The sequence below is a fragment of the Balaenoptera acutorostrata genome, chromosome 1, assembly GCF_949987535.1.
Source record: "Balaenoptera acutorostrata chromosome 1, mBalAcu1.1, whole genome shotgun sequence".
NCBI classification, from domain to species: domain Eukaryota; kingdom Metazoa; phylum Chordata; class Mammalia; order Artiodactyla; family Balaenopteridae; genus Balaenoptera; species Balaenoptera acutorostrata.
Genome location: NC_080064.1, coordinates 95,659,447 through 95,686,941, shown reverse-complemented (window position 1 = coordinate 95,686,941; position 27,495 = coordinate 95,659,447). Strand labels below are relative to the sequence as shown.

General features: G+C 39.2%; 1 protein-coding gene across 3 annotated transcripts in view; it reads left to right on the top strand.

The window, feature by feature from the left end:
* Positions 1–27,495, top strand: part of VAV3 (vav guanine nucleotide exchange factor 3) — a 389,640-nt gene that overhangs the window by 63,930 nt on the left and 298,215 nt on the right. For all 3 annotated transcript variants that reach the window (XM_007169495.2, XM_007169494.2, XM_007169496.3), the window contains exon 2: positions 21,872–21,988. In XM_007169495.2, coding sequence (XP_007169557.1) covers positions 21,872–21,988 — 117 coding nt within the window. The remainder of the gene's footprint in view (positions 1–21,871; positions 21,989–27,495) is intronic.

The following is a 27,495-nucleotide window of genomic DNA, read 5'->3' as shown; positions in this document are numbered from 1 at the left end:
TTACCTAATAATGAGAATTCTGCTAACAATGGTATTCCATACTGACATATTAATCATATAAAATTAGGAATGTATTTTATTTCATTGGCATGTCACTTTATTATAAAAAGCAATAAGCTATATTTAGGAATACTTACTAAAATTATGCTTAACATGAATAATTTCACTAAAATAAGTACAGTCCTATGAGGAAGATAGAATTTGTCTACACTTTAAACTCTGGAGCTTAGAGAAGTCAAGTAAGTTTCCTAAGTTCACTTGGCCAGTGGATGGGTCATTTGAGTGCAGGACTTTCTGACCTCTGAACCCTTTCTTAATCATTACACTAAATGACTTCCTTACAACCACATAATTCTTGATGGCAGAGCCAGGATTTACATCCAGGTATTTTGTTCCTAGTTCTTATTCCCCTTTGTATCCAGTGTCTGTTGTGTGTGTATATTGTGTGTGTGTGTACGAATGAATGTGTGCATTCCTGTATACGTGTGTATGTGTGTGTGTGTGTGTGTATACATATACAGCACTTGCACTGTGTTAGTCTGTGTTTGGGACATATAATAATGAATGAAAAATCAAATCTTGTTACCATACAATATGGTACACTTTATGAAAGATATATGATTAAAGTGATGTAACAAGAGGAGAGAATGACCAGCTCTCCCTGGAGTTGCCAGGGAAGCCTTAACACATGAATGTGGTGTTGTGAAGGGTGAGGGATGTTCTAGGAAGAGGAAGAAGAGGAATGATTATGTAATTTATTGTACAAACAAGAACTTTTTTTAAATGATAGGAACATTATCAATAATTGTAGCAGGACAATAGGGCTTAAAGATCATCCATGGTAAATCAGGACAGTGGTCCTCCTATGGAAATGCCATTTGAGGCAGAGGGAACTACATTTACAAATGACTGTTCAAAAATCATACAATAGCATTTCAATTGGTGTTAGATAAAAAATAAAATTAAAACAAAAACAAAAACCCAGTCCACAACTGCCTTATAAGATTAGGGTGGCAGTGGGTAACTACTGCTGAAGAAACAACCTATGAACATCGGTTTAGAGAGAAGACAGTTCTAGAGTGATGTAGTACAGTCTGTTTAAATTGTATGACCTGAAAGTATTTTTAATTCTTTGGTAGGAAAAAGACTAAGTTGGGGGCAGATTTGAGTTTGCAGAAGTTCAGTGGGAGATTTGACTCAAAAAAGGAAGACTAAAGGTATCTGGCTGTGGGAATTAACAACTTGGGTTAATACATCCATTTATTTTTTCCTTTTAGATTTTTCTATTGCCCCTGGAGATAAAACACTGTTAATTTGATACTGAGCTCAAGAAAGGTGTGGTGAGAAGTATTAGCGATTGTTTGATTAACAGGTTTTCTAAACAGAGTACAAATCTCCTGGATTTAGAGATGAAAAGTTTACTGGGAAGCTAAGAAAAAGGTGGGAAAAAGGAAAGACCAAGGAGCATTTTCTGTACTTAATTAGGATATATTTCTTCTTGGTTAAGTATTCTACTTGGTTAATACTTCCAGAAGGAAATATTATATAGAAGTAGTGGTATTTATTGGAAAAAAAAGTTCGTGTGTGTGTAAGCATACAGATAATGTTTATAAGTCAGATCAAAATCTGACCTGTAGTTCAGTTCTTGATAATACCGTGATTTTAGTGCAAATTCTACGTACCCTTATTTAACTCAGAAAAAACTACAATTTTATTTTAATAAAATATATTGTGAAATCGTGGGCAGAGCTAAAACCTGAAGCATAAATCATAAAGACGTCTCTCTGTCAGGTAATAAAATCAAAAGTGATACATACAGTTTGCATAAAATTTGGGGATGATGCTAAATTGGGAGGGGGTGTGGGATAGAATAATTTATTCTATTCTAATTGTTATTCTAATATGCAGATAGAATAACAGAGAGGTTAGAAATGTGGGCAGAAAATAGTATGTAATTTTGCAAAAAAATACAAACAAACCCCAGTGATCTATATGAGAATAATTTTGTTCCAAAGTTATTCAGTTATTCAGATTTGTCCAAAGTTGTTCAGTGTGCAGAAGAAGCCTACTGAAAGGCACTAAGAAAAAAGAAAGTGATGTTCTCCTTTGGAGTGAGGGAAGGAGGAAGGGGAGTAGGTTGCTTAGTTTAGAGCTAAACGTGCTGCAGATCTGAATGGCAGTTTAAACATTTAGAGAAAAGTCTTTTCTCTAAAATGCCTCTGTTTTCTGAAGTTGAAATTACTTGGGGAAGTGTGTCACACTTCATTTTTAGTCGCACTACAGATGACTTCTTTCAACAAAGTTGATACGACAGTATATGGTTAATAACAGTGTTCTCCGTATTACTTCGTTACGCCAGTAGGTATAATAATGTTGCTAAGGTTATAAAGCAGCTACTAATCATTTTATTATATACACTTTATATACAGGAATTAACACAGTATTCTTAAGTGTACTCCTAAGGATATTTTACAAAAAAAAGCCTCCCAAAATTTTGAGGTTAACAGACTGGCTAGAGCTCAGATAATCTGGTATTTTATAAAATTAATAATTATTTCAAATTTAACAATGTGACTTTCCCACTTCATTGTAACACAAAGAAATGACAAAGCAGAAAATGAACGGAAAAAATCAAAGGGTGTGCTGGAAAAATTTAAATGTATATCAATCTGGTAAGGAGGTCAAACAAAGTGGGGGTCAGGAGACATCAGAAAGCCAAGTATCTGATACACCCAAGTATCTGAGTGGGTGGTGTGTGTGTTGGGGTATCATGTGGCCCTGGCTTTATGTGAACAGCAAAGGTTTTGAACTGAAAATGAAGACATGAGGCTGGTGAAATATTTAAAAAAATCTTCTGTGTGAAAGGCAATATGAGAGATGTAATTTGGATATTCAAATATGGGGATTTGGGAGGCATTTATTGTGGTGGTAGAAGGGCAAAATGTTAGAATTTAGGTTTTCTCAAACTAAATTTATTTGTAAGAGTGTACTTGATATTGCTGTTTTAACAACATTCACTTGGTAGGTCACTATAGCCAAAAAAAAGTTCAGTTGGCCCTTGAACAGTTTAGGGGTTGGGGCACGTTGACCCTCCCCTCAGTCAAAATCCACGTATAACTTCTAGTTGACTCTCCTTATCCGAGGGTCCTCCCATAGGGAAGTTTCCTCTGTATCTGAGGTTCCTCCACATCCTTGGATTCAACCAACTACGGATTATACAGTATTATAGTATTTACTATTGAAAAAAATCCTTGTGTAAGTGGACCCGCACAGTTCAAACCCGTGTTGTTCAAGGGTCAACTGTACTAAATTCAGTCCATGATCAAAGTGATTCAGTTAGAAACTGGCTTCCCAGAGCTTTTCTGAAATATGCTACGTGGCAGTCACGGTGATTGCTGCTCACTGGCTGGGCTTAAAGAGCCTCCGTAGTGAGGGTCGGGGCCCCAGGCCGCTGCTCTGACGTTGACCAAGGTGTGGATTTGGTCCAGAGCCTTGCATTGTGGGCACACCTCCAAGAAGAGTTTTCTTAGACTCATGAAAAAGCACTAACAGGGGAGTTCCCTGGTGGTCTAGTGGTTAGGATTCAGCGCTTTCACTGCCATGGCTTGAGTTCAATCCCTGGCCACGGCCAAGATGTTAAAAAAAAAAAAAAAAAAAGCACTAACAAATATGCTGTCTGTTTCTAGTTTAACTTAATAGCTTGTATTTAAGGAAGGCAAATTGAACTTATTTTCTTGCTTTTGAAAAAATATAACTGGTAGAACATTTGTTAATGTAATGTTTTCAGGTGTATGTTTTTGTTGTATTTTTTTTTAAATCCTCTTTTTTTTAAAGTTTTCTCCAAATACGGGTTTGTTTTTTGTTTTTTTAAAAATTTTAGTTTATACTGAATACTGGTGCAGTGGCAAATATAAAAGTATGATCTCTGGGATGTGTGTTAGGGGGATTGAACTGTGGGGAGCAGTGTGACAGAGTTTCCAGCATGGGCAGAATTGAAGGTAGAAAGTACAAGTCTATATAAACCCAGGTAATTGAGATTTGTAGGAAGACAAAAGCGTTTTTGGAAATCATCCACTGTACAGAGCCCATCTTAGCTCAGTCCTCTTAGATTTCTTAAAACTTTTGGGGCAAAGGAGAATAAAGGAAGTCCAATAGTTGAAGTGGCTGTAATATTTTCCTGTGGAATGATGTCTTCCTAGGCTTTCCTTAGGGCAGACCCCAAGTCTGTTTAAGTCATAGGTGCCTGTAGTCAGGTCCTAATCCTGCTGTAGAGCTTCCCCACACCCCTGTTCCATGGAGGCCGCACAGCTTGGCAGGAAAGAATCCTGGCAGGGCTTGGATCTGGTTCTATTACTTGTTAGCTACCAGGACCTTGGGTTATTTACTTTGTCTCAATGCCTTATGGATAGAATGGAATAATAGTGTCTTCCTCATAGGGTTGTTGTCTATTAACTGAGATTCTTCACAGATGTGCTTAGTGCCACACCTGGGGCATACATGTTGACACTCACTGTTTGTAGAGTCATAGGCATTATTATGAGGCACTGCCTTGTCCTTTTGGAGAGATGAGTTCTGAGTTCCAGTTGGGATCTGGTGTTGGCCGACTTTTCCAGCCTCATGCATCTCTTGTGCTCTCTTGCATCTCTTGTGCTCTCTTGCCTGCACTCACTGTGGAGGCCATGTGAGTTTCTGCATTTCCTCCAAAAGGCCAGGCCTTTGCTTCTCACCATATGGTTTCTCATGACCTTTTGTTCATCCTCTGACACTCAGTTCAGCCACTTCCTTGGAGGAGTGAATCTCAACCTGCCTCCTTCATTGGATGGAGCAATTCCCTTGTGCTCTCACTAACCCAGTGCTTGCCTCTGGACTTACTACACTGGGATTGCAATGCACTTTCTGTGCATTCGTTTCTCTCCTTCACAGGACTGTCCTGCCTTGGAGGGCAGGATCCGTGGCTGCCAGCTCCCTGGCAGAATCTGCTATGTAGGAGACAGACTATTACAGTTGTTAGAGGTGTGGTCTTTGGAGCCAGCAACGTGGCTGTGAAACTTGCTCTCCGACTTACTGACCATGTGCCCCAGAGCCAATTATTTTACTCTCTGTGCCTCAGTCACCTCATCTGTAAGTGGCAATTATGATAGTACCCAGTCCATGGAATCAAGGGTAGAGGGAATGAGGAGGGAGAGACACAGGCTCACTTGCCCATCGACTCTTTCCTTCCCTTTGGTGTCTCCTGCTACTCAGTCCTGCTCTGGCCGTGCCGGGGAGCAAGGGGTGGTGTGCAGGCAGCAATGGGTCCAGGCGCAGAGAGTAGGGAGGTGGGGACTCCTCAGTCGTGCTTGGGTGAAATGTGGGGAGTTCTGTGGCTGCCTCCCCAGGTGGCTGTCTGTACGGGGTGGTGCATGAGGTGAGTTGTTTGCAGTCAGACCTCCTTGCTTCCGTTTGCATACAGCTCTTTTTTTCTTTTAGATCAGACTCACACTAAACTTTATTCCCATTCTCTGGATTAATGGACTTCCAAGGCTCATCTCCAAAAGCAGCACAAATTTGTGTACCACAGGATTTTTCCTCTTTTTGAGTGTTGTTTCTAGTGAGGACCCACCTCAGCTGCCTGCCTTCTGGGGTAACCCAGTCATGGTGGCTCTCACTCCCTCCTTCACAGGGAGTGGCTTTCTTTTTTTTTTTTTTTTTAAATTTTTTATTTATTATTTATTTATTATGTTTATTTTTGGCTGTGTTGGGTCTTCGTTTTTGTGTGAGGGCTTTCTCCAGTTGCGGCGAGTGGGGGCCACTCTTCATCGCGGTGCGTGGGCCTGTCACTATCACGGCCTCTCTTGTTGCGGAGCAGAGGCTCCAGACGCTCAGGCTCAGTAGTTGTGGCTCACGGGCCCAGTTGCTCCGCGGCATGTGGGATCTTCCCAGACCAGGGCTCGAACCCGTGTCCCCTGCATTGGCAGGCAGATTCTCAACCACTGCGCCACCAGGGAAGCCCCTAGGGAGTGGCTTTCTTGGCTGTGCAGCTGATCCCACCATCACTGCCGCTCCTACCACAACCACGACTTCCATTCTACTGGTATTGCTGTCACTGGTACTACTGCTGTGACTACTCCTACCAATATCAAAATTCTGACGTTTAGCTATTGCTTTCTACTGTCACTTAGTGTCCTCTGCAGAAAGAAATACCTGTTTTTCTGTACCCACAATAGGGAACCTTGTAAGCCAGGCTTCTCTGGAATGTGGATTGGGCCATTTTTAATGTGCTTTAGACTAGCTGTGTTTCAGGTAACAATGTGGTTGAGTGTTACTTTTTCTTATTAAAGGCCATAGCAGGTATTACTTTCATTAGCAGGATAATGAACACAGTAAAATAGGCTAAATTTTGACCTCTATACTTCCCAGCCATTCAGTTTTCCAGTGCAAAGACTAGAAAAACATAAGGAGGATGAAAGATGCTGTTTGAAAATCAGTTAGCAGGCCACCACTGAATTACACATCATCATCTGGGCTGGCCACCCAGATGATGCTTATGAACAAAACTGCTTAATAATTTAAAGTCTTTATTTTATTTATAATTATTAACATCACTAACTTATAAAAAGGCTTTTGAGGTAATTTAATAATGAAGATATATTGATATATTAACATGTAAGTAAGAGGATACAGTGACAATTTAATGTAAAATTTCAATATGAGTTCGCTGGCTACCAAGGAATGATGATTATTTATTCTTTTATGCAGATAAGCTGCATCATCATTCATGCATCAGTTTATTAAAAAATGTGTCTGTTGTAAAAGCTGTGGGAATACATAGATGAAATAAATGTAGTCTCTGATCTCAAAAATGTTTATTTCATGTAGCAATAGTTGGGCAAACAGATATAGTCAAGATACATATTATCACAGGTGTGAACCAGGTGCTACAGGGTATGTAGGATGCACGTGTTTTTACAACTTAGCACTACACATATGAGCTTAATCATTTCAGTATTTACATATAACCCATAAAAGTGCCTCATCATTGGAGAAAATGAAAAAAAAAAAAAACCGTGACATTCACAGAAAGATAGACAAGATGAAAAGGCAGAGGGCTATATACCAGATGAAGGAACAAGATAAAACCCCAGAAAAACAACTAAATGAAGTGGAGATAGGCAACCTTCCAGAAAAAAGAATTCAGAATAATGGTAGTGAAGATGATCCAGGACCTTGGAAAAAGAATGGAGGCAAAGATGGAGAAGATGCAGGAAATGTTTAACAAAGACCTAGAAGAATTAAAGAACAAACAAACAGAGATGAACAATACAATAACTGAAATGAAAACTACACTAGAAGGAATCAATAGCAGAATAACTGAGGCAGAAGAACGGATAAGTGACCTGGAAGACAGAATGGTGGAATTCACTGCTGCAGAACAGAATAAAGCAAAAAGAATGAAAAGAAATGAAGACAGCCTAAGGGACCTCTGGGACAACATTAAACACAACAACATTTGCATTAGAGGGGTCCCAGAAGGTGAAGAGAGAGAGAAAGGACCCGAGAAAATATTTGAAGAGATTATAGTCGAAAACTTCCCTAACATGGGAAAGGAAATAGCCACGCAAGTCCAGGAAGCGCAGAGAGTCCCATACAGGATAAACCCAAGGAGAAACACGCCGAGACACATAATAATCAAATTGGCAAAAATTAAAGACAAAGAAAAATTATTGAAAGCAGCAAGGGAAAAATGACAAATAACATACAAGGGAACTCCCATAAGGTTAACAGCTGATTTCTCAGCAGAAACTCTACAATCCAGAAGGCAGTGGCATGATATACTTAAAGTGATGAAAGGGAAGAATCTACAACCAAGATTACTCTACCCAGCAAGGATCTCATTCAGATTTGATGGAGAAATCAAAAGCTTTACAGACAAGCAAAAGCTAAGAGAATTCAGCACCACCAAACCAGCTCTACAACAAATGCTAAAGGAACTTCTCTAAGTGGGAAACACAAGAGAAGAAAAGGACCTACAAAGACAAACCCAAAACAATTAAGAAAATGGTCATAGGAACATACATATCTATAATTACCTTAAACATGAATGGATTAAATGCTCCAACCAAAAGACACAGGCTTGCTGAATGGATACAAAAACAAGACCCATATATATGCTGTCTACAAGAGACCCATTTCAGACCTAGGGACACCTACAGACTGAAAGTGAGGGGATGGAAAAAGATATTCCATGAAAATGGAAATCAAAAGAAAACTGGAGTAGCAATGCTCATATCAGATAAAATAGACTTTAAAATAAAGAATGTTACAAGACACAAGGAAGGACACTACATAATGATCAAGGGGATCAATCCAAGAAGAAGATATAACAATTATAAATATATATGCACCCAACATAGGAGCACTTCAATACATAAGGCAACTGCTAACAGCTATAAAAGAGGAAATTGACAATAACACAATAATAGTGGGGGACTTTAACACCTCACTTACATCACTGGACAGATCATCCAAACAGAAGATTAATAAGGAAACACAAGCTTTAAATGACACAGTAGACCAGATAGATTTAATTGATATTTATAGGACATTCCATCCAAAACCAGCAGATTACACTTTCTTCTCAAGTGCGCATGGAACATTCTCCAGGATAGATCACATCTTGGGTCACAAGTCAAGCCTCAGTAAATTTAACAAAATTGAAATCATATCAAGCATCTTTTCTGACCACAATGCTATGAGATTAGAAATGAATTACAGGGGAAAAAACGTAAAAAACACAAACACATGGATGCTAAACAATACATTACTAAATAACCAAGAGATCACTGAAGAAATCAAAGAGGAAATACCTAGAGACAAATGACAATGAAAACACGACAATCCAAAACCTATGGGAGGCAGCAAAAGTAGTTCTAAGAGGGAAGTTTATAGCTATACAAGCCTACCTCAAGAAACAAGAAGAATCTCAAATAAACAATCTAAACCTACTCCTAAAGGAACTAGAGAAAGAAGAACAAACAAAACCCAAAGTTAGCAGAAGGAAAGAAATCATCAAGATCAGAGCAGAAATAAATGAAATAGAAACAAAACAGTAGCAAAGATCAGTAAAACTAAAAGCTGGTTCTTTGAGAAGATAAACGAAATTGATAAACCATTAGCCAGACTCATCAAGGAAAAGAGGGAGAGGACTCAAATCAATAAAATTAAAAATGAAAAAGGAGAAGTTACAACAGATACAGCAGAAATACAAAGCATCCTAAGAGACTACTACAAGCAACTCTATACCAATAAAATGGACAACCTGGAAGAAATGGACAAATTCTTAGAAAGGTATAACCTTCCAAGACTGAACCAGGAAGAAATAGAAAATATGAACAGACCAATCACAAGCACTGAAATTGAAACTGTGATTAAAAATCTTACAACAAAAGTCCAGGACCAGATGGCTTCACAGGTGAATTCTATCAAACATTTAGAGAAGAGCTAACACCCGTCCTTCTCAAACTTTTCCAAAAAATTGCAGAGGCAGGAACACTCCCAAACTCATTCTATGAGGCCACCATCACCCTGCTACCAAAACCAGACAAAGATTCTACAAAAAAAGAAAATTACAGACCAATATCACTGATGAATATAGATGCAAAAATCCTCAACAAAATACTAGCAAACAGAATCCAACAACACAGTAAAAGGATCATACACCATGATCAAGTGGGATTTATCCCAGGGATGCAAGGATTCTTCAGTATACACAAGTCAATCAATGTGATACACCATATTAACAAACTGAAGAAGAAATACCATATGATCATCTCAATAGATGCAGAAAAAGCTTTTGACAAAATTCAACACCCATTTATGATAAAAACTCTCCAGAAAGTAGGCATAGAGGGAACCTACCTCAACATACTAAAGGCCATATATGACAAACCCACAGCAAGCATCATTCTCAATGGTGAAAAACTGAAAGCATTTCCTCTAAGATCAGGAACAAGACAAGGATGTCCCCTCTCACCACTATTATTCAACATAGTTTTGGAAGTCCTAGCCACGGCAGTCAGAGAAGAAAAAGAAATAAAAGGAATACAAATTGGAAAAGAAGTAAAACTGTCACTGTTTGCAGATGACATGATACTATACATAGAGAATCCTAAGGATGCCAACAGAAAACTATTAGAGCTAATCAATGAATATGGTAAAGTTGCAGGATACAAAATTAATGCACAGAAATCTCTTGCATTCCTATACACTAACAACAAAAGACCAGAAAGAGAAATTAAGGAAACACTCCCATTTACCATTGCAACAAAAAGAATAAAATACCTAGGAATAAACCTACCTAGGGAGACAGAAGACCTGTATGCAGAAAACTATAAGACACTGAGGAAAGAAATTAAAGATGATACCAACAGATGGAGAGATATACCATGTTCTTGGATTGGAAGAATCAATATTGTGAAAATGACTGTACTACCCAAAACAATCTACAGATTCAATGCAATCCCTATCAAATTACCAATGGCATTTTTTATAGCACAAGAAGAAAAAATCTTAAAATTTGTATGGAGACACAAAAGACCCCGAATAGCCAAAGCAGTCTTGAGGGAAAAAAGCAGAGCTGGAGAAATCAGACTCCCTGACTTCAGACTATACTACAAAGCTACAGTAATCAAGACAATATGGTACTGGCACAAAAACAGAAATATAGATCAATGGAACAAGATAGAAAGCCCAGAGATAAGCCCACGCACCTATGGTCAACTAATCTATGACAAAGGAGGCAAGGATAAACAATGGAGAAAAGACAGTCTCTTCAATAAATGGTGCTGGGAAAACTGGAGAGCTATGTGTAAAAGAATGAAATTAGAACACTCCCTAACACCATACACAAAAATAAACTCAAAATGGATTCTAGACCTAAATATAAGACCGGACACTATAAAACTCTTAGAGGAAGACATAGGAAGAGCACTCTTTGACATAAATCACAGCAAGATATTTTTGCATCCACCTCCTAGAGTTATGGAAATAAAAACAGAAATAAACAAATGGGACCTAATGAAACTTAAAAGCTTTTGCACAGCAAAGGAAACCATAAACAAGACGAAAAGACAACCCTCAGAATGGGAGAAAATATTTGCAAATGAATCAATGGATAAAGGGTTACTCTCCAAAATATATAAACAGCTCATGCAGCTCAATATTAAAAAAGCAAACAACCCAATCCAAAAATGGGCAGAAGACCTAAATAGACATTTCTCCAAAGAAGATATACAGATTGCCAACAAACACATGAACGAATGCTCAACATCATTAAGCATTAGAGAAATGCAAATCAAGACTACAATGAGATATCATCTCACACCGGTCAGAATGGCCATCATCAAAAAATCTACAAACAGTAAATGCTGGAGAGGGTGTGGAGAAAAGGGAACCCTCTTGCACTGTTGGTGGGAATGTAAATTGATACAGCCACTATGGAGAACAGTATGGAGGTTCCTTAAAAAACTAAAAATAGAATTACCATATGATCCAGCAATCCCACTACTGGGCATATACCCAGAGAAAACCATAATTCAAAAAGACACATGCACCCCAATGTTTGTTGCAGCACTTTTTACAATAGCCAGGTTATGGAAGCAACCTAAATGCCCATCGACAGACGAATGGATAAAGAAGATGTGGTACATATATACAATGGAATATTACTCTGCCATAAAAAGGAACGAAATTGGGTCATTTGTTGAGACGTGGATGGATCTAGACACTGTCATACAGAGTGAAGTAAGTCAGAAAGAGAGAAACAAATATCATATATTAACGCATATATGTGGAACCTAGAAAAATGGTACAGATGAACTGGTTTGCAGGGCAGAAATTGAGACACAGATGTAGAGAACAAACTTATGGACACCAAGGGGAGAAAGCGGCAGGGGGGTGGTGGTGGTGGTGTGATGAATTAGGCGATTGGATTTGACATGTAAACACTGATGTGTATAAAATGGATGACTAATAAGAATCTGCTGTATAAAAAAATAAAATAAAATTCAAAAATTCAAAAAACAAAGTCTTTATGCTGACACTTGCTGTTTATATATTGGGATAGTCAATTCACTTCTTTAAGTAATAATTTCTTTGTGTGTAAAATAAGAATTGTATCTAATCTATCATAAAGAATTTTTGTTAGAATTCCCAAAAAAAAGAAAACAACCCTGTAAATTTACATGTTATTAAATTATTATATTTTTGATTAAGTAAGTAAAAAAATTTTATCCTCTAACAATGAATTGCAGCCTGGACAATAATCAAAATGGAAATATTGGCTTGTAGTTTACTGAAAATACAGCAGTTTTAGTTTAGGGACTTGAGTGCAAAATTGGAGCTAAGAAAAGGCCCTCCTCCATTTCTGGTCTTCTTCCTGAGTGTCCTTTAAGGTTTTCATCTATTTGTAGTAATAGGATCAAGAGGAAAACTGAAGATATTGCGCAGTCCTGAACTGATGCTGAGTACAGCATAATTATTTTATAATTATTCAGAAGGCATCTGTAGATATGATTTCTTCATAGAACAATGGTGATGATGCTCCTGTATGGGGACCTGCTAACTCACAAGCGAAAGGGACAAATGAGGTCCTCATACAAATAAAAATTATTCTTCTTTTCTTTCTTTTTTAAAAAAAATTTCCAAAAGATGTAAGATTTAGCTGACCTAATTTTAAAAGACAGATGTAGAGGGAGAGGGGAAGATATGGTAAAAGGGACAGAGGTAGAAAACCCCAGTAAGGGGAGAAACTTGATTTCTTAATATTTCCCTTCCATGTCTTCCTGCCTGCTAGTTCTACAAAAGGTGAGCAGTTAGGAGGAGTTAGAATGACAGGGGTACTAGGCAGAGACTTGAGTAAGTCTACACTGAGGCTCAGCTAAGAAGGAAAGCTCTCCTTGTACCTTAATATTTGTTGATGAGCTTCATCGTGGTCTCTTCTGTGCCTTCAAAACTGTCAATCAGCCTGTTAATGGCCACTCATAATTCGAATTATGCCAAACTCTCAAATTCAGAGACTTTCCTTCAAATGAGATGAGTGGCCCACCACGAAATGAGACCCTGAAGACTTCTTTATCTGACAGCCTGGCTGTTGGTGGTTCCTATGAAAATTACAGTAAGTCAGCACATCTGCAGGGTCATGAAGCTGTATTAGAAATTGTCGACCTTCCCACAAGATACCCTTTCTCAGCTGAGATTGAAATAACTCATTTCCTAAGCTGTGGAGGTTTTTCCTGTTACGTAGCCTCAGTTAACTTTAGACCATTATTGCCAACAGTTTTAGAGAAGTACATGTTTATTCTTTCAAATAAAAAAGGGAAGCGATCCTGTTTGCATTCGTATCGTTGAGAAAAGTCAAAATGGTTTCTACACGCATAGAGGGAAAGGAAACCATATACTTTATAAAAGGAGTAGAGGGAAAAGAGAGTCTTTAAGCATTTTATAGTGAACTTTAGCAGCCTGACCTTTAAATGTTTCCTTTGTGCAACATCAGTATCACTAGCATTGAAGTGGTAAGATTAAGAGGCAGGGCCGTGAAAAACCACTTAGCTTCTTCTGTTGTGATAGCTATTTGGTTATGAAACATTTTCTAATCCAGAGAGCTCTGGCCTGATGTATAATTTTCAGGGTGTCTCAGACCTTGAACGTGTTAAGCTTTCTTCTTTGAAGGTTTTCTGCATCTTTATTGAGTGCTTTTCAACCCGTAATAAATAAGCAAGCTGTTGATGAATTTCTGAAGGAGAAGAGAGGGTGAGCATGGTGGCTGAAGACTGTGGGTTGTATTAGAATGTGTCACTTGTCACTGGATATACCTGAGAGAGAGGCTATGGAGTGTCTCCTTCCCAGACCTTTTCAGATAAAGAGAAGAATTCATTGACTCAATTTGTGGCCCCTTTCCACATACCCTGTTCCCTAACTTGCTAAGTTACCATTTTCAGGAAACACCCCCACTGTCCTTGCAGTGCTCAGGACAGAGCTCTGGGTATGATTCTTAATTCTTCTTTTCTCCCTCGCTCCCTCCACCCCACCCGTATTCAATCAGTTACCAGGTATTTCCTTTCCATATTACCTTATAGAGTTCTTTCCCTTTCTCCTTCTACCATCCTAGTCCAAATCACCATGATTTTTTTCCTTAAATGAATATGACAGCATCCTATTCTTGTCTTATCTACCCCACATAATCTCCTTAATAAAGAGAAAAGAAAACCAGTTAATTCTGCACACTTCAAAATGGAGCTAGTATAACAGAGTCGATAAGGATATATAGGCTCTGTAGCCAGAATGTCTGGATTTGAATTATGACTCCATTACTTTGGCATATGCAGTTATATAAAGTTGGGTAAATGTCTAAGCCTCTGTATATACGAAAGAAAAAAAATAAAACTTTCCTGATTGAGGTGTTGTGAGGATGAAAAGACATAAACATTTAGCATCGAGCTTGGTATATAGCAAACACTCAAAAATGACTACAGTAGTCATACAATGCAAAATTGAGAATTCCACTCTCCTATTTAAAAACCTCAATGTTTCTTCTAGGATAAAGCCCACATCCCTTGGGCTTGCTCAGTAAGTCCTAGCTCCCCTGTCCAGCCCTGCTCTCACTGCCCCCCAGAGGGCTGTGTCCATTCTGACCCCTTCCCCCACCCCCACCAGCCCATTCTTTGTCTTGTCTCATCCTCATGCCATCCTGTGCCGTTTACCTGGACACCCTCACACCCCAAGTCTGGCACTTTCCCTTCTGCTCCCTGAACATCAACCATTCCCCCTCTTTTTGTGGCTGACTCCCACTCACCCTGCAGTGAGTGGGAGTCATCCTTGATCGCTTACTCCAGAAGGCTGTCTCTGATACTCCAGGACTCCCGAGGGACCTTTGAATGCCGTCTTCATAGCATTTGCCATGTTGTTATGTAACTCCGCGTTCGCTTGTCTGTACGCTTTGCCGGACTAGAATATCTCTTTTGAGGGCAGAGTTTGGGTCATATTTTTTTTTTTTTTTTTTTTAAGAATACCCAGTTCTTGGCAGTTTCATTCAATTAACCAGGCTTCCCTGGTGGCGCAGTGGTTAAGAATCTGCCCGCCAATGCAGGGGACACGGGTTCTATTCCTGGTCCGGGAAGACCCCACATGCCGTGGAGCAACTAAGCCCGTGTGCCACAACTACTGAGCCTGTGCTCTAGAGCCCATGAGCAACAATTACTGAGCCCACATGCCACAACTACTGAAGCCTGCGTGCCTAGAGCCTGTGCTCCATGACAAGAGAAGCCACCACAATGGGAAGCTCGCGCACCACAATGAAGAGTAGCCCCCGCTCAACGCAATTAAAGAAAGCCCGCGTGCAGCAACGAAGACCTAATGCAGCCAAAAATAAATAAATAAATAAATAAATAAATAAATAAATAAAAATTTAAAAAAGGGAAAACAACCTACTGTCAAGCACTGGTTGACAGCATTAAATAAATAAATAAATAAATAAGTAAGTAAGTAAGTAAGTACCCAGTTGAGGGGGGCGACGTTTTATGAAGTTTTATGAAACTTCACAAAAGGCAACTCATTAATATCTGTTAAGAGAGAAAATGCTATTTAGACCTTTTGTGTATCCTGGATACACAAAAGGCAACTCATTAATATTTGTTAAGAGAGAAAATGCTATTTCGGCCTTTTGTGTGTCCTTGATTTTGGTAACTATCATGTGTGGATATGTTTAATATTTTAAAAATCCTAGAGTTATTTAATTCTGGTTTTTAAAATCCTAATCCTAAACTCTAAAAAATCCTGAAGTTCTCTCTTATAAATCAACTAGGTGATTTAGCAAAGTTATATAATTTTTGGTCAAACGTAAGGTATGGTTATGAACTGAAATAATGAGGTGTATCTGTCTTTGTGCATCGGGTCTGAAGACAGAAGGTTTTAAGCTGCTGCCGATGCTAAAAAGGACTATCAGCATGTCAGAATACCAACAACATCCCTAGGCATAAAGAAACTCTCCTGGGGGCTTCCCTGGTGGCGCAGTGGCTGAGAATCTGCCTGCCAATGCAGGGGACACGGGTTCGAGCCCTGGTCTGGGAAGATCCCACATGCCGTGGAGCAACTAGGCCCGTGAGCCACAACTGCTGAGCCTGCGCGTCTGGAGCCTGTGCTCCGCAACAAGAGAGGCCGCGATAGTGAGAGGCCAGCGCACCGCGATGAAGAGTGGCCCCCACTTGCCACAACTAGAGAAAGCCCTCGCACAGAAATGAAGACCCAACACAGCCATAAATAAAATAAAATTAATTAAAAAAAAAAGAATAAAAAAAAAAAAAAACAAAAAAAACTCTCCTGTTCACCAGTCTTCAGTGAATTCAAGTTTTCTCTTTCTTAACAGAGTGAGATAAGAGTTTGCTTATTAGGCATTCCATAAAGAAAATGATAGGATTTGGAGAGGTACTTTGAAGATCAATTAGGCCATTCTTGTTTACATTAACTCTTTCTGTTGCAAGTGATAGATTACTTAAGCAAAGGGTGGAGTTACTGGTTCATTTGATATAATTGGCTCATGTAATTTGGGAGTAGCCTGATGCTCAGCCTTTGTTTTCTAAATACTACCATTTACCATATAAATTGAAACGGAACTGTTTGGAGAAATGGCTGATTACAGAACTTGGGCAGAGAAAATATGATGCGGGCCTGGGACAGCTTGGTGTAAGAAAACAAAGACTAATGGAGTCGTCAAAAGGTCACAGAAGAGACCACCCCGTGGCCAAATTTGGGACAATAGGAACATCAAAAAGAATAATGATGGCAATTAATTATTACACAAACAAAGATTAAAAAGAGGAGGGTGGAGGGCAGGGGAAGCTTGTCTTTAGGTGAGAATGCTAGCTAATAAATGTGGAAGGAATGATAGAATTTTGCAGTCCCAAATGGAATAATCAAAGCAAGGGTTATCAGTGGATGCTAAATCCATGGTGAAAAATTATTGGGAAATAGGACAGCCACATGGTAACAAATTATCACCCCCAGGCTTTATTAATGTAAAGGGAAACATGTACCTTTACAATAGAGAGATGTGACAATAACCATCTTAACCAAGTAATCAAGCCTAGCATCAACAATAATGGGTTACCCTAACATTTTGTATCTTCTGATATGATGAACTATGACGTTCACAGTATAAAATATGTTTTCCATAATTGTTTAACTTGTATCTTGACTTAGCTTTGGTTCATAGGAAATATAAGTGATGGGGAAATAAGTGTAATGATACCATGAGGAAATACTCAGACAAATGCCGAATGCGGAACATTCTATAAGATACCTAGGTCTGGACTCTTCCAAAAGACAGTGTCAAAAAAAAAAAAAAAAAAGGCAGCAGGATTTTTAGATTAAAAGATACTGCAAAATTAAGCACCCAAATATAATGGGTAAAACTGAATTGGACCCTAGATTGGGTGTGGATGGGTGGGATAGTGTAAAAAAGACATTGGGTAGGCAACTGATGAAATTTGGACATGGAATGGATATGAAATAATGTGGAATTGTTGTTTATCTTCTCAGGGTGGTAATGGTGTTGTAGGTATTTAGGAAAATATCCTCATTCCTAGGAGATGCATGTTGAGTAATTTAGGCGTGAAGTGCCATGGTGTCTGAGCTTACTTTCACATATGAATTTTTATAAATATGTAGAGATATGGTTGGCACCCAAAAACCCATATGGCAGTATGTTACAGTTGTTGTGTAAATGGAGTGTTCATTGTACTATTCTTCCTACTTTTCTTTTGGTTTGAAATTGTAGAAAATAAACTGGAAAAGGAGAAAGTTCAACGTAAGGAAAACAAAGCAGAAGTCTGGTGGTAGGTGGGCAGGCAGGTTGACAGGTCCAGCTCTGTCCAGGGCTTCTGTGATGGCATTAGGGCCCACTCCCTCCATCCCTCAACTCTGTTCCTGTACTTGCACAGAGCCGTTAAGGGAAGTGTGATCTTAGTGTTATTAGCCAATTTTGGAAAGCTACTAAAATTTCCAACTGTGATTAATAGAGAAGCTTGTCTTACTCATTTTTAACATTCCCAGTGTCTGGAACATTGTAGGCATTCAAAACCCTGTTGACTGAAAAAATACGTAAATAAAGGGGTGACCAAACTTGATGATTGCCTGGAAATGCGAGAGCATACCAGTGACATTCTTCAAATCCAGTAAATATTTGTGGAATTTAATAGAATTGAATTAGTTAAGGGGCAAATAAGGTTAAGATTGGTTCCAGAAGTGAGGGAAAGTTCTGTTTTTAAATCATCTCTTGTATGCATACAGTAATGACAACATTTCTTTCTTTTTTTTTTTACTTTCAGTAATGATACTTTTTTGAATTAATGATCAAAGCACTTGAATGGAGGTCTACTGTAGTTTTTCCTACACAGGGGAAAATTTGAGTTTGGTGTGAAATCTTCAGAGGGTAGCATGTGCAATTATGCTTTGTTCCTTGGTGAGCTATGAGTTGGGCTCTTAATTATGTAAAAAATATTGCAAGAGAGATGTTGCATAATCCCCAAGAGAGTAATTATTGTCTATCTTGGCAGAATGCAAGGCTTTTAATCTGTAAATAAGCAATTCTATGTGAAAGAGCTACATGTAGAGTGCTTCCGTGTTGTAAAGGTCTCTTATGAATTTTTTAAAATGAAAGCAGTAACTGTATGTGCAGTTTGGCTGCTGCCTTTGTACTTCAAAGGGTTTATGATGCTTCCCCTGTGGTTTTAACCCCTCCTGAAATACTTAAGCCTCAAGAAGGATTCCCGTAAAGGGTAAAACTATGTCCGGGTTAAGCCCATGAAAAATCTGAATTTTTCCAAAGTAGAGGAAGTAAAATGTGCTTTCTGCAAATTAAAAAACAAACCAAGATGGAAAACAGAACAACAAAATAAAATATTGACAGTGCTTTAAAAAAAAAAAAAAAGCAAAGATGCAATAATTAGCTAATATATCTCTCACTTATTGGAGGTTAATAATTTTATTTTTACGTGTGCCATTGCAGCTACTATTTCTGAAATTCAGTTTCAGGATATGTGTGTACTATGCGTAGGTGGATCTGCATTTTAGATACTGAAAGTAAATTCTGTTGGTTGTCTAAGTTGCGATAGCGTCTGCCTTCCCCCTTGTCCCTGTTAGTATCGATGAGCTGAGCATGTTCTCCAAGGTCAGTTTCTCTGCTTGAGCATCAGACCCTTCTCCTTTGCCCACTCAAGGACTTCCTTTGGGCGACTGTCCCTCTCCCTTGCGTGACCATCTTTCCCCTCTATCAAGTTATTCCTGTCAAAATAGAAACATGTTGTAACAGCTTCCATTGTTAAAAAGCCCTTCTTTGACCTCTTTCTCTCTGACTACCTCCTCAATCCTCTGTTCCCTTTTGCAGCAGAACTCCTAAGAATCTATATTCTATCTTTACTTTCTCTCTTCCCATTGTCTCTTGAAGCTGCTCTGCTCAGCCTTTCCCCACCCCCATCCTCCACATGGAACCTACTTTTGCCAAGGTGCACCCATGACCTTCACACAGCCAGATTCCCAGGACAGCACCTGGTCAAAATCTTATTTGAGTAGCAGCAGCAGCTGACACAGCTTATCACCCCTTCTTCCTAGAAACACCTTCTTTACTTGGCTTCAGGAAAAACCTGTTCACCTGGTTGTTCTCCTTCCTTACTGGTTCCTCTTTCTCTGCCCCTTTGTGGGCTCCTCCTGTTTTCCTGATCTAAGATGACCTGGCCCCAGGTCCTCTCCTCCCCTCTTCTTTCTCTCAAAGTCATCTCAGATAACATCATGGTTAAAAATGTTTTGTATACTCTAAAGACTCTCAGATTTAAGTCTGGAGTACACACCTGTGTCCTGGACTCCAGACTTGTATATCCAGTTGTCTGCCGCCCTGTGTCCCATTGGATGACTAATAGGCATCTCAAATTTAAGAGTCAAAATTGAACACCTGGTCTTCCCATGGCTGTCTCTCACCCAGATTATTGTAATAGCTTCCTGTCTGGTATTACTGTCTCTAGTCTTGCTCCAGCCCCTTTTGATCTATCTTCAAAAAACAAAACAAAACAACAACAACAACAAAAGAAGCTCTGAAGAAAGAGCAGTAGGAACTGTTGCAGTCCAGGAGGAGATGGAACTGTAGCTGGGCTGGGAGTTAGAATAGAAAAGGGAAAAGAGAGAGGGTTATTGGCTAGAGGAACGGCAAAGTTCAAGCATAGAGGCAGGAATGAACACGGAGTAATGAGCACCAACAAGGAGAACAGCCTGACTGCAGTGGTGGGGCATGTTATAGAGGGCCTTAAAAGCTCAGCTGAGAAGTTTGTACTTGCTATGTCTGTGCATATTTTGCATACGTGAGTGGGGCCTGTTTACAAACCTGCACTTGAAACTCTAGGACTGTGCTGTCCAGTATGACAGCAACTAGCCACGTATGGCTATGGAACACTTGAAATGGGGCTAGTCTGAATTGAGATATGCTGTTAAGTGTAAAATGCATACTAGATTTCAAAGATTTAGTACTAAAACTAATTTCATTTAAATGTTTTATGTTGATCATTTGTTGAAATAGTAGTATATTTAATATAGAGTTAAGTATTATTAGAAAAAAAAATAAGCTGCAAGGATATATTGTACAGCACGCAGAATACAGCCAGTATTTTTTAAACTTTAAATGGAGTATAATCTATAAAAATTTTGAATCACTATGTTGTACACCTGAAACTTTATTGAGGTATAGTTTTTTTTTTTTTTATAGCTACTTTATTTATTTATTATTTATTTATTTATTTTTGGCTGTGTTGGGTCTTCGGTTCGTGCGAGAGCTTTCTCTGGTTATGGCAAGTGGGGGCCACTCTTCATCGCGGTGCGGGGACCGCTCTTCATCGCGGTGCGCGGGCCTTTCACTATCGCGGCCCCTCCCGTTGCGGGGCACAGGCTCCAGACGCGCAGGCTCAGTAGCTGTGGCTCACGGGCCCAGCTGCTCCGTGGCATGTGGGATCTTCCCAGACCAGGGCTCGAACCCGTGTCCCCTGCATTAGCAGGCAGATTCTCAACCACTGCGCCACCAGGGAAGCCCTGAGGTATAGTTTTAAATCAACTATACCTCAATAAAATTTTTTAAAAGAAAGAAAAAAAAAACTTTTAAAGTATCAGACTCTGTCCCAAGGCCTCCAATGACTTCCCATCTCATTTAGAGTAAAAGCCTGTCCAACAGGGTCCTTCATCATCTGACCTCATTGCCTTTCCAGCTCACTTCCTGCCTTGCTCCTTGTCATCCACTCTGCTCTACCCACATTGGCCCCTTCCTCAGACATAACCTCAGAAGCTTCTGCCTCAGGGCCTTGGCATGGGTTGCTACTTTAGTCTGAATACTCTGTCCTGTAATTCTGCATGGTTGCTTCTTTACCACCTTCAAATCTCTGCTGCTTATCTGTCCTCTTCTCACTGACACCTTCTCTAACCATCTCGCTGAAGCTCCCCACACCTCACCCAGCACTCCTGATCCCTCCTCCTGGCTTTATTTTTCTCTATTGTACTTATCACCATATGAAAATAAAAATATTTACTTTTTTGTTTTTGTTGCTGGGTTTGTTCTTGTCTGTCTCCTCTTATTAGGATGTAAGTATCCTGAGGGCAGACTTCCGTCTGCCTTGTTCACAGCTGTGTCACTGGTGCCTGGGAGAGAGTGGGTAATCATTTAAGTACTGATGAGGGAGTAATTGAAAACAACCTGAAAAGTGGATGGATACTTCGTTGGCATTTCCCCAGCATTCTGGGCATGACAGAGGATAGGTAGCATTCAGAATGATTCGCTATATACTAATAGCTGTTTCCCATTCCTCAGTTTCTCTGTTTGAAGAACATAAGGACATTCCTCACGGCCTGTTGCGAGACGTTTGGAATGAGAAAGAGTGAACTCTTTGAGGCGTTTGACTTGTTTGATGTCCGTGACTTTGGAAAGGTAATTACATTTTATTTTTTATGTATTTTTAAATTCAAGAACATTTTATCAAATAACTGTTGTTTCTTATCTTGAAGTAGGACATGTGACTGAAGTGGTGTATGCATTATGTAGTTAAATTTTACAGGTAGGTGGCTTAGCCAAAAAAATAATAGCAACAACTGTCCAAATGAGATTAGAATTATTATTTTTTGTTATTAAAGCAGTATAAGGGGAATTTTTTATCCAGAGGTAACTTTTCCTGTTGGTTATCTCGGAGGGCAGGACTACTATTTCCCATCTTTTAGATAGTTCGTTGGGCTGTCATGACTGAGGACCAGTATTCTTTCCCTCCAGTCTTCTCCAAACCTGAAAGGCCTCTAATTTTTGGAAGTTGAGAATGTTCTGTTGCCTGTTTTGGCATTTGGGTAGGTGACTTGCAGAACATATGAAATCGCTGAAATGTTTGAGATTGTTGAATAACTCCTATTGCTTGGATTTCAGCAGATACATGTTAGATTGTTAGATTTCAATGACATTTGTCACATGTAAATTGGTTTTAATGTTTGCTCTTATTACTTGTATGTACACCAAGCACTTGTGTATAATAGGTGACTTCCTTTCAAAAGAATCAAAAGGAAAAGGATAGAAATCATCCTTTCAAAAGTTACATTCATTTATTTTGAAGTGATTGGGCATAAAGTTAAACTTCTTGTGTCTGAGAAGCCATAAAAGAGTCAGGCAGTTAGGTAACCCCTGATGTCATAATTGCATTATGAAAATAAGCAGGGAAAAACCTAAAAGATCTTGAGAAGTTTGCTCTTACTCTGATAATTCAGGTACTAGTATCTCATCAAAAGGCTGTTTGAGAGTGACACTTCATTTGATTTTTAAGATGTAATATTTTTTGTTATACATCTTTACTGGAGTATAATTGCTGCACAATGCTGTGTTAGTTTCTGTTATACAACAAAGTAAATCAGCCATATGCATACATATATCCCCATATCCCCTCCCTCTTGAGCCTCCCTCCCACCCACCCTATCCCACCCCTCTAAGTGTAATATTTTGATTATAAAATAAAAAGCAAGCAATGGATTGGTTTGCTTGGCAATGGGAATAAATAGCACAAACTTGAAACAGAAATGTAAAAAATTTGATGCTGACATGCAGCAAGTATGGGGAAGCCAACCTGCCTAGGGAGAAAGAAGGTGTGGGTTCGCTCTTGGTCACTTTGTGATCTGGACTTCAGCAGTCTTCTCCATCGTCAGACCACCTGCCCACTTGGAAGTCTGTACAAAAGGAAATGGGTATAAGGATATGGTTTTTAGGATTCCTCTTTCTCTGGCCAGCTGTGATTTAGTTGTCTTGAGGTCCAAAAAAGTGATGGAGGATAACATGTGATAGTTACAAGGAACTGAAAACCAAGCCTCCTTGTAAAGAAGTGGTGGCACAGTTGTCTATGGCCATGAAGTGAAGCCATGAAGACAAAGAGCAGTCAGAGAGAATCCCAGGTGAAGTGGACAGTCCTCTAAGCTGTTGGCCCAGAAAGATGCCTTAACAGCTTATAAAGATATCTTTTGCTGTTCTTTGACCTTTCCTCCTATTTTTTTAAAAAACTCTTCTTTGATTTTCCTTTATTTCCTCCCTCTCTTTTGGGGAAATGAAAAAATGAAAGAAAAGTCTTGACTTTTTAAAGCTTTTCAAAAAGCTCTTCATTTTGTTTTTTTTTGTTCGAATTTGTACAAAATGGTGTTGACAAAGACTGTGAAGTCATAAAAATTGTTTAGAAATGCATGGCTTTGTTTTAGTGGAATAACATTGCATGCTAGCTTCTTACAATGGAAGCTTTGTAGGAGAGCTGAGGTTATAGAAAGTTGAATATAAAGGAATTAACCGTATGCTTCTCATGGGTAATCATAGTTCTGGCTTCTTAAAATATTTTGGCAGTGGTAAGTCTGAAACAGAATTAAACCTGGGATTGCGGATAGAACTTGATCCTATATTTACCACTTTAAAATTACATACATTTTTGCTACTGCCAAGATTGTGCAGCTATCTCTTCAGAACTATATTTGACCTAAGTGAACCACTGAAAATTAAAGAATTTAAGGGGCTGTTCCATAATTTACCAGTATTATTGCTATTAAACATAATCACTCTAAGCCAAACCACCAATGCCACCACTTATTGAACCCTTTTTTTAAAAAAATTAATTAATTAATTAATTTTTATTTTTGGCTGTGTTGGGTCTTCGTTTCTGTGTGAGGGCTTTCTCTAGTTGTGGCGAGCGGGGACCACTCTTCATTGCAGTGCGTGGGCCTCTCACTGTCGTGGCCTCTCTTGTTGCAGAGCACAGGCTCCAGGCACGCAGGCTCAGTAGCTGTGGCTCACAGGCCTAGTTGCTCCGTGGCATGTGGGATCTTCCCAGACCAGGGCTCGAACCCATGTCCCCTGCATTGGCAGGCAGATTCTCAACCACTGCGCCACCAGGGAAGCCCATACTGGACCCTTTTGATGTAGCAGATATCTTTACAATCTTCAAATATATTTTTTAATCCTTATAACAACCCTATGAGGTGTAAGTACCAGTATTATTATTTTCCTCCTTGTACAGATAAGCAAACCTGTGTCTGAAATCCACATATCTAGTACAGATTGGAGCAGTAGTTTGACCCCAGATTTGACTGGTTCTCCACTGCTGTACAACAGAGCAAACATTCCCATAGCCAGTACCCTGAACCAGCATGGGCCTATGTGCTTTGCAAGTATTGACTCAATTCTCATATCAATCCCACCATGTAGGTTCTAGTACTGTCCCCATTTACAAATCCTAGATTGTAAGTGATGGATCTTGGACAATTCATGCAGTGTAACATTTTTAAGTTAAAAAAAAGTGAATGGGTTGCTAATTTAGAGACAAAGTAATTTCTGGTATTGTGAATATCAATTTTAACAGGATGTAGACAGGTTAGTTTGTTTCTCTCTGTTCCTTGAAGCATAATTAAATTTTTTCAATTAATTTAAAATGAAAAATATCTTTGTGTGCTCCCTGTCTGCCTTAATTCATACAAATAGTAAATCTAGGATCCATGTATACTTGGTACCATTTCACCTAGGAATATATTAATTGCAGTAACAGTATCTAATGTTTTTTTTAGCATTTTGAAGCTTGGAGAGTGTTGCAGATCACTGACCTCATTTGATTCTCATAATAGTCTTGCGAAGGAAGGAAGCAAGTGTTCCCAGTTTTCAGATGAGGAAACTGCGAGGTGGGGAGGTTAAATGGTGACTTCAAGTTCGCCTTACTTGGGGACGGAGCAGGATCTGGTGCTCAGGGCTTCTGACTTCCCAGCCCTCTGCTTTTCTTGTCTGCTGCCTATGTTTTGGATCTCACTCCTGTGTGGATGCTTGCTCAGGGAAAAGGATGAACTCACAGGAGAAAAACCAAAGGAACATATGAAATTAAAAAGCACAAGTGATCTGTCACTTGGAATCTAATTACACTTTATCTTTAGAAAGAGAGGAAAGATTTAGGATACTGCATGAGTTATATTTAGGAGACTGCGTGTGTTAACACGAATGAATGATAATTTTCCTTTTCACTAATGAGTAAATGAAGAGAACACATTTTGGGTGCTCTAGAAGGGCTTATGATAATTTTGCCTTTCAGTGTTAACTTTAATTTCTAGTATTGAGCTCTTTACCCACTGAAAATAGGGTATTGATTTTAATTCAAACTCATATGTCAACAAAAATTAGAATAGTTCTGAACACTTTCTCTACTTTGGTTAAAAATCATGCAAGGATGGAGAATGAGTTTAGTAACTTGAACTCATTCAGGCGTCAGCAGAGAGAGGCCTTGAGGTTAACTCTGACTCTCAGGATGGTTAAATACAGTTGGCCCTTGAACAGTGGGGGTTTGAGCTGTGTGGGTCCACTTATAGCAGATATTTTTTCAATAAATACTACACGATCTGTGGTTGGTTGAATCTGCAGAGGCAGAACTGTGGATACGGAGGAACCGTATATACGGAGGGCCGACTAAATTATACATGGATTTTTGACCGTGGGGAGGATCTGTGCCCCCAACACCTTCCCGCCCTCTGTTGTTGAAGGGTCAACTATACTGAATAAGGTTCCCGCCAGAGGTGGAGTCCTGGCCTCAGCCTGCTGAGTCTTCTCCCTGCTCTGAGGTGGGAGGAGCTTAGGTGCCCTTTTAAGAGCCTTTACCCCCTCTCTCTGCCTTTGGGTTTATGTTTTTGTGTGATTCTGAAAAATCATTACTTTCTTACTTTTCAAAAAGATGGATCCTTTTCTGGCTTTCTAGTAACAACAAGAACAAAAAGTAAAATCTTATTAGTTGACCTCTCTGCTTGAGAAATGTAATCAAAAAAAAATCCTTTCCCCCCAGGAATGTTAGAAATTATTAATTTCTTTTTACATTGCAACAAGATCTGTAAATTTGCTCATTTTCATGCTGCATGTAAAGGATTTTCCGTTCCTCTGTTCAGATTGTCATTTTCTGATTAACACTTTTGTTGTTTGGAAACATTTCCTGCTGAGCTGTCTGTTGGCACACTTACAGTACAGAAACACATGGGATTTTTCTTTAATGAGAACATTTCTAGTGAGTAACAGAAATCAGGCTGCTGCCGCTGTGCAGATGAGTGATGAAGTCAGTTCCTTCCCCTGGCAGCTCTAGGTGGATATAAGGACCTACTTCCCGCTACCCACAGATGTCACGTCTGTTGTTTCAAGTGTTGTAAAGCACCTGACAAGTGTAAGGTGATATGTTTTCTTGAATCAAAGAGAATCACAACTGGCTGAAGGTAGTTCCAGCTGATATTAGTAGCGGTAGGGTAGTTTCTATGTGTTCAGGTTCAGGGCAAGCACTGTCTAAAGGAATTCAGAGCATTGGCTTAGGTGTGGACCAAGGATTCAGGTAAGAACATTAATTGAGAAGAGGTAGTGTCGTGTTTTGGCTAAGAACATGGTTTCTGAGTTGGATGGCAGTTTGCACTCCTTATGGTATGTGATCTTGCGCAAGCTACTTAATCTCTTTGAGCTTCAGTTTCCTCATCTATAAATTGAGGTTAAGTGAGAAATGAAATGATGTATGTAAAGTGCTTAAAAAGAGTATCCAGGTCCAAAGTATGTAGTACTCGGTAAATATTAGCTGTTCTCACTCTTATTGTTACTATTATTACAACTATAATTACTGGTGTTAATGGGTTTCAGGTTCAGTGGTAAACATAGGAGTTGAATTTTGAATTGAATGCAAGAACTAATGATATTGGAGGAGCAAGCTTGGGAAATAAACTTTGTTCTTTCTACTGTGCTACAGCATTAATCTATTTTATCCTGCACAGCTGTCTTTCTCCCTCCTTCTGTGACATTGGATCTCCTTTGAGAAAGCACCCTTTTCCCTTTTCCCTTTGCCAATCATGTAGTTTGAGTGGTTTAGTCAATTATAATATCCCATCCCTTTGACCAAAGTGATGAGTTCGGGGATGGGGCAGGTCACT